The 15,117-nt window shown below is 37.2% G+C and overlaps 1 protein-coding gene across 1 annotated transcript in view; it reads right to left on the bottom strand.

Moving 5' to 3' along the window:
- ABLIM1 (actin binding LIM protein 1) overlaps nt 1-15,117 on the bottom strand; it is a 222,432-nt gene that overhangs the window by 19,679 nt on the left and 187,636 nt on the right. The window contains exons 15-17 of the mRNA XM_063307206.1: nt 11,200-11,304; nt 7,277-7,324; nt 1,737-1,877 (exon numbers count right to left, since the gene is read on the bottom strand). Coding sequence (XP_063163276.1) covers nt 1,737-1,877; nt 7,277-7,324; nt 11,200-11,304 — 294 coding nt within the window. The remainder of the gene's footprint in view (nt 1-1,736; nt 1,878-7,276; nt 7,325-11,199; nt 11,305-15,117) is intronic.

Consider the following 15,117-nt stretch of genomic DNA (forward strand, 5'->3'; position numbering starts at 1 on the left):
CTGACAACTTGAATATATACATGCAGGCAGAATTAAGGCCAAAGAAACTTTGCTTCTAGATCTTTAGCAGACATAACTAACATTTTCAAAATAAATATATGAAAAGATTAGCAATTCACTTTAAAAATAAATAATTAGTCTGTTTTTATATGTATTAGAAAAATAAATGGCAGCCTGATCTTTCTTTTCTCTTTTTGAGAACCATAAATCCTTGGTTGTCGATATAATTCCTTTTTAGTTATGGGGAAATCAATATATGATTTTAACAATCTCAATCTTTTATGGTAAATGTACCAACTGCACAGACCTAACTGTGGTCAAAGTTGGTCAGTTTAGTATAGTCTGCTGTATGACAAGGAGCAGCAACTGATCTCATCTCAAGATACTCTACATAATCCCAAGGCCAATCAAAATACTGTGACATAAAAGGCACAAGATTCTACAACTGGCTTTTTGTCATCTTTGGATTTTTTAAAAAAGAAACAGTAATAGCTCTAGTCCATGTGTAATAGCTCTGTCATCAATTGTGGAATAGCATGTATGCCCTAACCCATATTTAAATATTCAGATGTATAATATAAACTATGAAAGTAAAATGTCACTAGGAGATATCTTTTTCTTGCGTGAAGCTAAGATATAGTGCTGGCAGAAGAGAGAATGAATTTGGTCCACAAAATCGTCTCATACTGAATTTCTTAATCTAAACAAAAAGGAATACATGAATCATATTTGGTCTGTGTAGCTAGAAACCAACTTCTAGTGATCAAACATAAACACGATGTCATGGCACACATAGGATTTAAAAATAATATTTAGACAAATAAAACAGAATGGAAAATAAAGTTAAGAACTTTAAGGTATAGAAATGATGCAATGGGGCCATACTAAGCCTTGCTTCTTTAAATGTTATTCATGCTATTACTGTCCAACAACAAGCCAAAAGAGATTGGTTTCCAAATGCGGCAATGGCTATACCGTATACCTTTTCCAAGTAAAGAAGAGGGCTGGACTGGCAGTGGACTTGTACTTCAATATTGGCAGTAGGCTGGCTTTCCTGAACTTAAAACTAGGTTAAGGAATGCATTCAACTTTGTCTTCCAATATGTCAGCTCATGGCTGATCATTGCTTGCTTGGATGGATGGTGCAAAAGGTGAACAGAGCAATGCATGAGAAGATATAATGTATGTGTAACCTAGGCTGAATGCTTTATTATTGCTCTGTGTGTACCCTTAGGGAGCAATATCTGTACATGCCAGGAAAAAGCAAATAGTGAATCCAGGCCAGGCGGAAGTAAATGTTGGCACCAGATGCCAACTCTGAGGAATAGTTGTAACCAGTGGGTTTGGGCACTATACACACCCTGGTGGTATGCTTTTAAAAACTCCTGTGCTAAAACCCTTAACACTTCATAGATTCTGGGGAAGCCATTCAGAGGAAGGGACTTCTAGTGAGAAGAATTTTGAAGCATCCACTCCTCTGCAATGTAGACTATGGGGACTGAAATTGCCATAGGTAATTCTGATGCCATCAAATCCTATAAAGTTGGTGACACTTCCTCCCACAATCCCAATATTACTTACATACTGAGCATAACACTCCTAAGAGATTAAGCAGCTAGTGCAAAAAAGTTTAGTGCACCCCGTCAGATGCTTTCCAGCATTCATAACAATCTAAATGTACTCATTGATAGCAGGAAGTTGTGCATGGGTTTTCACCCACATCACTTGTTTCATACCTACAGCCGCAAGTGAGGGAGGACCTGGCCAGTATTCTGTTTCAATCTTTGGAATCTCGTTGGGTGCTGGAGCATGGGCTGCTGGGAACTTGGAGGACCTGATGATATCATCGAAAGGCTTGTTCTGGGCTGCCAGAGCAGCTGCATCTAGATGGTAATTAGGGGAACTTAAAACTAGCCAACTAAATTGCTGTGTTATGGCCTATGGATCTTTTGTATTCCAAGTTCTCTTACAAACCACATATAAGTACTGTTTTTCATATTCTCTTTTAGTAACAGATGAAGTTCACCCCATGAATCCCAATTTCTGTAATAAAATCCTGAGTTTCCTGTGAGCTGCAGTTGTATGGTGCATACAAACAAAGCATTAAAACAAGAATCAAGTGGGCATTTCTCTGCTGGACTGAGCCTTGTTCCCTCCTACACAGTGTAAATGAGGTACATCCCAGTAATTCAAAAGCTGATTCAGCCATCAGTCTTGCCTGTCCTCGTATTTCCTCTCTCCCAACATGTTTATTCATTTAAATCAAAGGTCCTTTGGCAGGAACAAACTGGCCTTTCACAATACCATTTTGGGGCAGAATGAAGCTGACAAACCCCCTGACAAACTACTCATGGGGAGTGTGGCTCTTCACAAAACACAGAAACTCATCCCAGTTCTGATTTCAATGGTCTGTATTGCCTTATTTAAAAAAATAATAATGAAGGCACAATTAAAATAGTGGCAGTCTTCAGTGTGTGAAGCCAGCATCTCCACCACATTCACAAAATGAGATTTCCCTAAGCTCAGTCCAGTAGGGAAAATTGGTCATTTTCAGTGTGGTCCAATTCTGTATATAATGCTAGATCTGTATGCAGCTTTTGAATGGCTGGGAATATGTAAATCGACTGAAATAACAGAAGCTACACAGCAGAGTTTGTAGTATTATTATTATAATAATAATGACAATAATGGTATTTTCCCTATATGTGGGGAATATACAGTATATTCAATTTTGCTATCAAATTCTGATCAATTCATTAATAAATATTTGCTCACAGGTCCAGAACTATAGACACAAAACTGAAAGATAATTAACTTCATTTATTTTGCTGAAAACATTCAGTGAGAACTTCTAGAATTTATATCAGCAATTGCCTATGAATTTTCATTTAATTCTTTATATATCAGGATTCATTCAAACAACACAAATATCATTCAAAAATGTATTGGAATATTTAGAAGCAATACACTAAAAATGAAAATAGGCTGTGACTGTCTATAAGGAAGCATCACCATGAGATGCACCTCAGTTGTGGTAAGGTCAGCATATTGTTGGAACTATAATGATAGTGCAGAAAAATGTGCAGAGTTTTTAATTACACTATGCATGAAGCAAGTAAGGAAAAAAGATAAAAAGCATCTGAACAACAACAACAAAAATAGAATAGTTCCATTGTAGGCTGGTCTGTTGCAGGGCAAATAGGATTTAAAAAATGATAAATCAATATATTTTCAGATGTTAGAGAATTATTTAAAACACAAGAGACCTGGTTTTGAAGGTGTAAGCAAGATCTCTGGAGGCATACTTGCATCAGAAGAGATTTGGAGCACTTGAATATATTAAAATAATTAAAACAATAAAGGTAGTAATTCTGTTAAAATGAATGAAGCTTTTTATGTATTCTAAAAATGTGCTACATCAGTGCTATACTTCAGGCTTTTTAAATAAGGAACCTTTGCCCATCCTCTTTATCATACACCTTTAAAATCAGACCAGTCCCCTCTCATTAAAGTAGTTCAGGTCCAAGAAAATTAAATAAATGGACTTTTAAGAACATGCAAAATGGCAAGAATAGCAATGAATGCAAGGTATGGTGTCCACAGCTCTCTGGAGTTCTACAACTTTTTTTCACAATCTGTGAAAACTTAAGACTTGTTCAAAAAATGAATTAAAAATGATCATGATTGTATAGGATTGTGGGAATGTTGTTGCCTTGTTGGCAAATAGCTGCTTAATTATTTTTGCCACTAAACTTTACTTCTCTTCAGAGCCCCACTATACTTCAATTGTGCATGTTGCTGACAATTTGCATATTCAGTGGGATGGCTGCAAAGGAGAAAGCCGTACTGCAAGACAAACAGAATTTCTGACTGTTCTGGAATCTTGATTTCTGGGACATCAAGACTTCTACTTCCATCTCTTTGTGTGCTGAATGATGAACATGAAAGATGAACCAGCAGCATGTTTTAACTCCTTCCCTTCCAGATTTCAGGTATGCCATGCACAGAGAACGACTTTGCAACCAATATCCAGTGCAGGCTAGTAACCCATAATCAACTTGTGAGAGCAGTAATCCATACTCTGCCCAGGAAAGGAAGGACTGTATTTTCCTAGCTATAGACTAATTGATTATAGATGTATTGTGACCATAACACCCAAATGTCAGCTGCAGATTCTGGATGTTATAATCCCAACACATCTGGGGAGTTTGAAGAAGGCTGGTATTCAAGAAAGAATCAACCAGAAATAGGTATAAATTTTTCGACCATGTGGGAGAGAACTTGTATTTGTTTTTAAATAGTAGCAGCGACTGCTCAGGAAAAATACAATCAACTGGGAAAAAAAAACTATACTACCAAAACAAATGGAAGCTGTCCCAGTGTCTGATGTACCCTCTTCCATTTCCAAAATAACATATTTTAGGAAAAATCCTTGAACAGTGATATAGTTTTAATGGAGAAAAAGCAGCTACCTTGGCTCATTGCTTGACATTACAAAGGCATGACTTCAAACAATACTTACATATTGGAATGGATGAGTTCAGTGGTAAAATATTCACAAGTTAATGGGAGGTGAGATGACACAATCAAATCATAAAGAAATAAAAATAACATTAAGAAAAAATGAAGTGACTGGGTTAAAATTTTAAAATAATATAATAAGATAGTGTAATAGAAATGCAGCGTGACGATCAGCATTTGCACTCAACCAAACAAATCTTGTTATATTCTATATCCTGGAGGTCTTCATTTTTTCTAGGATTTTGATTTGCCTTTAATCTTTTTATGGAACAATTATTTACTGAAACTTTATAATGGTCATTTCTATTTCCAGATGCCATAAATAATGTATTTTCAAAAAAGAGACCTCCAAAACTTAATGCAATTCCTGCAGAAAATATAGTAATATGACCTTTGTTGTTAAGAACGAAAGTTTAACTTGAGAAATACTCCAGTGCATGCTTTCTAAAATGAAAGCTGCTGGGACTTAAAACTGGTATGAAAATATGATTAGAAAAATACTTTGGGTGTGCAGGAAGTGCCAATGATTACTGACTGGGAAAAGGAAGGCACTTGAGGTTGGCAGATCCACTTCTGTAGGCACTGCCTCATTGTACCTTCTCAAGCTATTGTCACCAGGGGCAGGAGATACAATCAGTCTCTTGACTCCTTTACATTCCCTTTTTGGCATTAGCTACCATGACTCTAATTGATTAGACTGATATTCTCAGGACTGTCATCACTTCCTTGTTTTCTCCCTCCCTCCCTCCCTCCCTGTCCCACTCTCACTCTCTTAGTTCTGGTAATGGAATAGATACCATACTGGGCTCCTTATGGGCTAGAAGACTACTTAATTTTTCTTTCATTTACCTAGAATAAAGCTAGATTAGGTGTTTTAGGCTTTCTATCTAAATGTGATTTTCTAATAATTTTTTATTATTTTTTAAAATAAAAACATTGGCTTCCAGAAGTCCTTCTGTGAATTACTCTACTATTTTTATTTCTTCCTTACAAGCATATTCTGCTGTATATAGCTATTCCTACACTTGGTACATGTACAAATTTACTGCCATTTGTGAGTTTGCTTCAATTTGGAAAAGAGATTCTCATTAGTTACACTTCAGTTTAAGATAGATCAAGCACAGCAAGACACAGTAAGAACAAGATGTATTCATATGCCAGTTTTTTTTTTAAACCAGCCTTTACCTTTAAGAATTCCAACAGAGATGGATTTGTTTGGCAGATGATGCCTCTTATTAGATACCTCCCCCACTGCTTTCCATACTCCTAAAGTGAATAATCTCTGTCTAGATATTTGGGAAAGGAGAAGGAAAGGGAAAAGGAAGCGGAGGAGCATATTTGTGTATTTTTTAATATATATACATTTTCCCAAGTCAACAGGAACTGAAGGCCTTTGAAAATATATCACTCTCAAGCTACCTCAGAATGTGTAAGACAGAGATTAGTTTGCAAGGGTAAGCTCTTAGCTGCTTCAGGATGGGAATCAAGGGAATTTAACTAGGAACAAATTTGGCTGAAAGCAGATTATTTTGCCAATACTTCTCCCATTGCAGTACACTTCCTCAAACCAGAGGAATGGCACTGAAACTAGTCCAAGGTCTGGTTTCTTTTCTTAGGTAGTCTGTTTAGCAAGGTGAAGTTAAGAGATGAGAATTCAGAAAGGGGAACCACAGCAGGACATCCGTCTTGTATGTATTTTTAAGAGAATGGCTCCATGTGTGGTCTCCAGACTGGCAACCAATGTGGTCCTTGGGGCCAAAAGTCTTCAGGAATGGGTGGCAATAAAATAAGATAAACTTAAATTAAATTAAAATTGCATTTCTTGCTTTTAGAATAAGAGCAATAAAAACTCCAACTGCACACAAGGTAACTTGTGTGTGTAGTATATGCTTCTGAATTAGCCTTGGTAATATTTTAGGGTTTTAGTTGAGATTGTCCCTTCAGATATTCTTAATTGGTCATGACCATTTCTAGAAATACAAAAACCAACCTAATATAGAGATTAAGTTGTTGGACCAGATTTGGTGCTGTTTAACCGCAGAGCTCATTAGGTGACTTTGGGCTAGTTATCCTTCCCAGCCTACCACACAGAGATAAGGAGATAAGGCATTTTCAGATAAGGCATTGTGGAGATAAGGCATTTTCAGTTTCTGGGACTAGTTTAAAACCAACCCTTTCTATTCTAATTTTTAAAATGTGGAGTCCCTGGTGCTCTCTGAGCTTGGTTGTTTGCTTGCAGACATTTCATTACCTGACTTGGTAACGTCATCAGTGCTAGTGGAGCAAACCCCACACTCACTAGCATTGATGTTACCTAGTCAGGTAATGAAATGCCTGCAAGCAAACAACCAAGCTCAGAGAGCACCAAGGACTCCACAGTTCAACCCTGAGCTACACATATTCTCTTCCAGGAATTCTTAAAATGAAAGAACGGCAGTTTGAAGTATTGAAATGAACACCAATGTATATTTTTGTGTCAAAGGAGTCCTGTGTAAATAAATAATCATAATGGATTCACATGCCATAGTAAATGACAAATTAAAATAGAGAGGCATATTATGTTCACCTACATCATTCAAATCTATTTTATTTACATCAACACAGAGAAAGGAAAGAAAAAATTATAATAATTTTAAAAAGTAAGCAATAATCAGTTAATATGAAAATTATATTATAATACTAAGTAGTGAAGAATGAGATTATGTATTTAATTATTTGATTATCCCATTTTGAAGACAGAAAGAATAAAGTTTACCATGCTGTTTGTAGATAGGTGGTTTTCTATAAATATTGATCCCTTGATCTGTAAAATAAAAAATAAAAAGCAGAAAAATATGAACAATTTTACATTTTCAGTTATTTTGCAGGGAAGAAAAAAAAACATAAAATTAATGGATGTTCCAAACCAAGGACTTGGCACATGAATCAAAAAACCATGACACCAAAGTGGGAAGTGTCTTATGAAAGACACCCACACTCACACAAACGTAGAAAAATATCACAGACAGATGATAAGAAATTTTTGACACTTGATTGGCCATATGGGATGTTCCTAAGGTGTAAGCCCTTCTGCTTATATTCTTAGTGGGTTGTTAGTGAGATAAACATTTCAGGGGAAGTCTAATGAGGATGCCTCAGTTGGAGACAAAAATAATTTGCAGAGAATATAACCCACCATAACAACTGAGGAACTGGGCCACAGGAACTCAATTTGTTCCCCAACGACAAACATCAATGAGGGGTTTTTTTTTAATCGTATGGCATAACAGTTCGGTGTTCATGCTGCTTTTTCTTGCTGGGAAATCCTTGTGAGGTCCAGCAGCCAGATGTGTAGACTATTTAGCCGTGACAAGTCACATTGCCAGGGTGCACCACGAGGAAGCTGGTCTACATTGCAACAAGTTGGGCTGAGAGAGGGTGACTCGCCTAAGGTCACCCAGCCGGCTTTCATGCCTAAGGTGGGACTAGAACTCACAGACTCCTGGTTTTTAGTCCAGAACCTTAGCCACTAGGCCAACCTGGTTCTCATCAATGAGGTGAATTTATGCAAATGTTTCAGAACTTGCTTCAAGACTATGTGACATCACAGAGAAGGTTTTTGCCATGTTACTTGGTTTGGGCCTAAAACCAGCTTACATAGCAAAAAGGTTGTGTGTCCTTTTTCAGGAGAATTTTATGGCAAATCAGTATTTTTAAAGCTCCAAATACTTTTAAATAGGAATCATTTAAAAAAAAGTTTGGCTATAAAAGGAAAAGTCCTTATTTTGCTCAAATATAGAAAAACAAGAACGCTAACAATAACTGTAATGTGACAACACAAAAAGAACATCAGAGAGGATTCTTAGAAAATGTGCTGTAAAACCAAAATCACTCTTTGGCTTAAGAAATTCTGTCATCTATGTTTACTCACCACACAGAAAAATGGGAATGCTATTGAGTCCATTCCTATCTCAATCCTATACTTGCTTACACAAAAGTAAGCACCACTGTGTTCAGCGGGGCTTATTTCTAAGTATGCATATGATTACAGAAAGCTGAAAGTGGGTATCTGTATGAATTATATAGTATAGCATTCTTATGTTAGACAGCTTGTTGCAAATTAATTAACATGGCCAATCAAAAACCTGGAAATTATATAAATGGGGTTAACAGCTATTATAAAGGGCAATCATTAAATGTTGAGTTCCCTCCAAAGATTTTAAAATAATTTCTCCCTACCAGCTACACCATTTTTGTACGGTAAGCAATACCACTATCTTATTTATTCTTTTATTTATCAGCTCAGGGGAGCTAACACAGCAGTCTTTCTTTCATTTTCCCCCCCACAACAACCCTCTGGGGTAGGTTGGGTTAAGCAATAGTATTGGCTCAAAATTACATAGGCAGTTTTGGAGTCCCCTAAGCATGCACTGGAAATTGATGACTGTGAAGTTAAATACTCTCTGCACAGAAGTTCTATTTCTGTGCCGAAAGAGTTACAATCATACAGCTATAACTAGAAACATGTATTTGACATGTTTAACAGCAAATGTCCCTAAAATTATAGAGGGACTGGCACTTAAGCTTCCTTCCCTCTTCCAAACATTTTGAAACAGGAAACCTCTGTGACACATCAATTTGCCACATGTAACAGGGTCATGCTGGGAAGGATATTTAGTATATGTGTCTAGGGAATGGTACATAATGGATAGTTTTTTTTCATTTAAAGAACTTTAGATAAATAATCTGCCTGCCAACAATTTTCTTCCTCTGAAAAATTACCTTTTGCCCTAAGATACAACCATTCCCAGCATCAGCAATGGATATTGTATAGTACTGAAAAGCCAGATTAAAGGTGTGCAAGACTGAAAGTTGGGCTGTACTACTAGAATCTCTGGCCCTAGAGTTCATTCGGGCTCTTGACTCCAATCTCCTGAAATGTGCAGGGATCCATTATTGAAAAAGAGCTTCAGAGTGGGAAGAAAACTGCTGAGTGGGGAACTTCCCAGGTGTAATCAAAAGGCTGTATTCCATTTGTATCCTAAAGCCGCTCTCAGACCATGTTATGCTACCCTCTTATGGCGTGGTCCATGCCATGAGCCCAAGTTTTATATGCTGTCCCAGAGCTTTAGGTACAGCCTTCTGACCCTTCTAAATGTTGGCTGGAAAATAATAAATATGCTTAATTAATTTGATTCATTTAAATCAAATCCAGTTCTTTTCCTGCTCTGTCCATCCTTTTGTCCTACTAGCTTTTTGAAGCGCAATCTCCCCATATACTATACCATGTCTATGTATGGCTAAAGTAACTGTGACCCCTTGTCTTACAGCTCTCCTTGCAGACCCACTTAGGGATGGCAGTTCTGAAGTGACGGGGCAACAAGTGTTGCAGTGTAAGGTGACAAATGGGAAATGTCAAAAAGCTGATCACTGCTGCTATGTTCCATGGGTGCTCCATGGTTGTGCCAGCCTGCCAGTCTTCCTCTTAGGGATTTTTGGAATAATGAGAGAGAAAGCAGTGCTGACCAGGAAGGCAGTCCTAAGTACTTCAGGAACCCCTTCTACCCATCTGGCATTGAAATAATATGCCTGTAATATTATTTATAAATAGTTGTTAGGTTATACTAAAGTTGGTATACAAAAGTACAGGGAAAGGTACAGGGAAAGAACTAAAGAATCAATACATCAAAACTTAGGAAGGCTATTTTGGCCTTTAGATGTCACATCTCTATTGACTAAGAATAACAAATCACCAAAAGTGTTAAGTCATGTGGAGAGAAGGTGATCAGCCTGCCTCACTGAATCATAGGATGCAGCTGGGCACCACAGTAGCTCCCTTTTAGACAAAAGGTATCTACCTATAAATTTGAGGGGTTTTAATGGAAGACTCATGTTTTTTTTTAATTATGGACCCATTATGTGGTTACTAATCAGAAGACAAACAAAATGGATATTGGATGCTGCTAATGATAGCAAAAAGGCTAATACCATAAGAATGGAAGGATACTCCTTCTTTTTCAATTATACAATGGAATGAAGAACTTACCTCTATTTCGATATTGATAAAGCATTCTGCTGCCATGAGATTTTCAGTGGAGGCCTATTTAGACATTTCGTCTCTTTATACCACTATGTATAGTTAATTTCCGATTTTTTATAAGAGTACGTAAACCAATCAATTGCATAGTATGATATGAACATATACATAAGACTAATAGAATAATCTAAGAAAGATGATGTTCATATAAATTCTTCCTTTTGCTATTCTTTTCTTTTTTCTTTTGCAAATTTATAAGAAAAGCTGATAATGTTTAATTACTTTCAAGTATGCTTAGGACTGCATCCTGTATCCTGTCCTTTCTTAAAAATACTAGCTAATAGGTGAAGTCTGTATGGTGTAATTATGATATAAGCAAGAAGAGCCTTGGGCCTCGCACTTCACTAAACCACTGTGTATCGCTGTCTTCTCAATGTTATAATTTGGAGAAATATGCAATTTTGTAACTAAAAGTCTCCCCATATCCAGCATTTTCTAACTCTTCTCAAAATAAACGAACAAGTGTGGATCTGAATTCAGGGTATACCCCAAGTTCAAAAAAGCTAAACAGCATGCAGTGATGGAGACAAAAACAAAGGGTTACAAAGGCTACTACAGTCTACACTCGGACAGGACACCAAGACACACAATGCCACTCCTACCTGGAACATGGAAATGTTTAGGGGCCTGAGCGTAAGTTGGTGTTAGAGGGCGACTGTCGGGTCGATAAGGGGCAGGGGAATTCCGACCGCTGGACGGCTCATTGCCTCCAATAAGGAGAATGGAAAAACAAACAAACAAACAAAACAAAGAGAGCAGTAAAGAAGCAGGCATAAGTCAAAACCCAACCAAAAGTCAATGGCAAGGGAAAACCAGAGAAGGAAAAACCAACAAAAATATATACAGGAGAGTTAAGAAATGTGGCTAGTATTGGAAGGCACTGCTATTACATATTAAAGGAGTCATTCACTTTAGGCTGGAATTTGGCAGCTTGCATCCTCTCATTCATTCATCATTCATATCAACAGCATGCATAAAGGGACCATGCATTTAAATTACATGGATGAGGACTGAAGAAGAATGGAAATTGGTATTGGTATTACTGGAGTTAAATGTTTCAGTATACAAATTACAGCATTTGACAAAATTATTGCTAGGCAAACTGCAAATCAAGTTGGTTTCCAAGTTAATTCTCATGCAAAAGAAGCTCCCATACTTAAAATGATCACACATGAAAAATGAGCAAAGAGGCTACAAGTTATTCCAGTTAATGTCTGGTGCAGTTGTTCATTCCTTATTTATTTAAACCACATTACTCCTCATTGGAGATACATTTTGTTCAATTAGAGAATCTTCTCCAGATAAGCTTCTGGGGAAGCAAGACTGGCCCAAACATTTTCTTGCCTGAGACAGAAGAGTAAATGCTGTGAGTCCTCCTGCCCCCTCCCTATATCAGGGCGCATACAGGTAGTCTTCACTTACCGACCGGCTGCTTAAAGGCCTTTCAAAGTTACAATGGTACACCAAAAGTAGATTTCTGAATGGGGCCCAAAATTATGACCCTCACAAGGCCTCCACAATCACGTGACCCAGATTCGGCCATCCTGGAAGCGGCAGCCATTTGGGGTCACATGACCACCCTTTGATACCAGGAGGTCTTCCGGGCTTACGATGCTGGATTTCTGCAGCAGCAGGCCCAGTCACATGGTTGCACTATTTCCTGTGATTTAGCAGCCAGCAGAAGGAGCCTTGTGTGTGCCTTACTGTACAGGAAAGGTAAGTACTTTTTCCATACAGTACTGTACTTATGCTTGCTTTTAATTTTTTTCCCGGTTTTTGTTTAACTTAAGTAGAGATTTGTATGGTGGCATGCATGTTCCATCCTCTCCCTGTCTAATGTTTAATTACATTTAACAATACTGAATGCTGGTTTACTGTTTTTAAAACAGTTGTTTTATAAAAATCAGATTTATAACTAGTACTGTACAGTAATAAAAGCTGCAGAGTTTACTACAGCTTAGTACTGAAAGTTACAGTACTATACAGTACTTTTAAACCTGTTTACTACTGTACTGTAGAACAAAGATTCCAGTGAAGACCTTACAGTAAAAGTTTTTAATAATCAACCAGTAATATTAGTTGAAAATAACAGTAATATTAACTGAAAATAATACTACTTATTAGTAGTAGCCACAGAAGCATCTCCATAGTCATGTTTTGGTGGAAAACATGACTATCACATTCCACCCCCCACAGTACCGCAAAGTAACTCGTGGTTTGCTTAACAACCATGACACTCACTTAACAACTGAAGGAAACCACAAGGCCTTATCTTGAATCACTTAATGACCACTGTGACTCGCTTAACAACTGCGGTTAAAAAAGGTTGTAAAAATGTGTCTGGACTCACTTAACAACCATTATGACTTACAACTGAAAATCTGGTCTCAATTGTGGTCGTTAAGTGAAGACTGCCTGTATATGATTAGTACTTAAAGCAGAAAATACCACAAGCATAATTTACTGGAGATACGTAGATATAATTGCTACTCCATTTTACTGGAGATTATAGTTGCTACCCCATTTATGACACCCAAATGAACTGCTTGGGGTAGCCTTCTCACTCTGCCTAATGGTAAGGCTAGCTCTAAAAAAGCATGGAGGAAAGAACGAGGAAGTGCTTGAATAGCAGTTTTTGAAGCTTTGTGGAGAAAATGCATAACTAGCTTTATTCTCCTGTCAGCTGCATAGCTAATTCTAGTGAGGCAGTCATCCATTTCCAAAGTGTAGGTACAAAATTGCAGATGAACCAGTGATATCCTCTCTGACCCCAAGCATGCTTGGATTTCAGGATCTTTCATGGCTGGCTACATGAAAGAGTTCCTTGTCTTCATGAAGAAGATTACTGCAAATAATTAAGACCCCCAACTTCTGGCTCACAACAGGATTTATTGATTAATTGTACAGACTTTATTTATTTAAAACATTTATATAGCTGCCCATCTTGTACCAAACTCTGGGCAGCTCACCACTACCAGTTAAAATAACATCTGTGTACAATAAAAAAAAATTAAGACCCCAAATATTAAAACCTGGCACCACAGTTAAACTTTCACACGTGGTGCATCACAAAGTCCTCTGATCAATCTCACCCTATCCCAGTGCCTGGGGGAAAAGCTAGGTCTTCAGTGCTTTTTGGAAGGTTAAAAGGGTGGGGGCCTGCTGAACTTCAGGGGGAAGGGTGTTCCATAGGGCAGGGGCTGCCATGGAAAAGGCACACTTCCTAGGTCCCGTAAGATGGCAACATTTAAGGGAAGGGACTAGGAGCATGCCCACCCTATCTGATCTGGTAGGACAGGCAGATGTCCTCAGGTGGTCCTGCTGATAACCTGGTCCCATATAGGACTTTAAAGGTAATAACCAGCACCTTGAATTGCACACAGAAGGAAACTATTTTGCACACAATATTCCTGGAGAGAAAACACCATACAGGAATTTGAACATCACAGAGCAGCTGCAGATAGCCTTATTCAGACATGTAATATGCCAATAAAAATAACAGCCACCAAAAATCCTCAATAGATCAGAGTTTACATGCCAAATGGAAGAAAAACATTTAACAGACAAAATGGATTAAATTTGGGCAATTAACATGCAGCTTTTAAATCTGTACAATTCCCCTATGAATAATATTTGCCTTTTATCTAAAAAGTAGAAATGAGCAATAAATATTTGATCATACACAAGAAGACTGGCAGTTCACCAGTGTGCTATGTGTGTTAATGATTGTAAAGGTAGCATTTTATTACCTTTGTCATTTGGATCTCCAGTAGATTGATACTCAAATGTTCTCTACAGAAATACGCAGTCTGAAAGTAATATTTATGCTAAAAAAGCTTTGAAAATGCACTGATGACAAATATTAAATGGAAAGTACATAGGAATTTTGACTCTTAAAAGCAAAAATGTTTAAATATAGACTAAGTCATATATTTGCAGTTTTGAGCAATGCCTGCAATGAATGAACTGTTACATAACACAGTCAAAATAACCTGTCAGCTGGCACCTGCAAGTTAAAAGCATTAAAGATGGAGTGACATTTTGTTTTAAAAAACCAAACCCAAAAAATACAGGTCCACCAAGGATGTGGCTGATAAGAAAGCTGAGAAATGGTATACCAAGGCAGAATGAAGCAGCATCTGAGAAAAAAAAATCATGTATGGAAAAAATATGTAAACAAAGTAGGGGGGGACAGGGAAAGAAAGCAAAATGGTGAGGTAAAAACTTAGTGCTAGTGCTTAGCATTAAATTAACAAGAGTCTTATGACAAAGGCATTTCATAAAATGAAATCTATGACATGATTGGTCTTTGTGCTAAATAAATTTAACATCTACTACTGCAGAGCCACATTTTCTGCCTCTGATCAATTATTTTTGTGATTTTTAAAATCTGCATGTAAAAAACCCTAATATGTGATTTGTTTGTTTATTTGTTTATTAATTCACTTAATATGGCTGCCCATCTCAAGTTAATCATTCTAGCAGCTAACAATGTTAAAAAAATATAAAAAAATGGAAAC

Source organism: Candoia aspera, chromosome 6, assembly GCF_035149785.1.
Source record: "Candoia aspera isolate rCanAsp1 chromosome 6, rCanAsp1.hap2, whole genome shotgun sequence".
NCBI classification, from domain to species: domain Eukaryota; kingdom Metazoa; phylum Chordata; class Lepidosauria; order Squamata; family Boidae; genus Candoia; species Candoia aspera.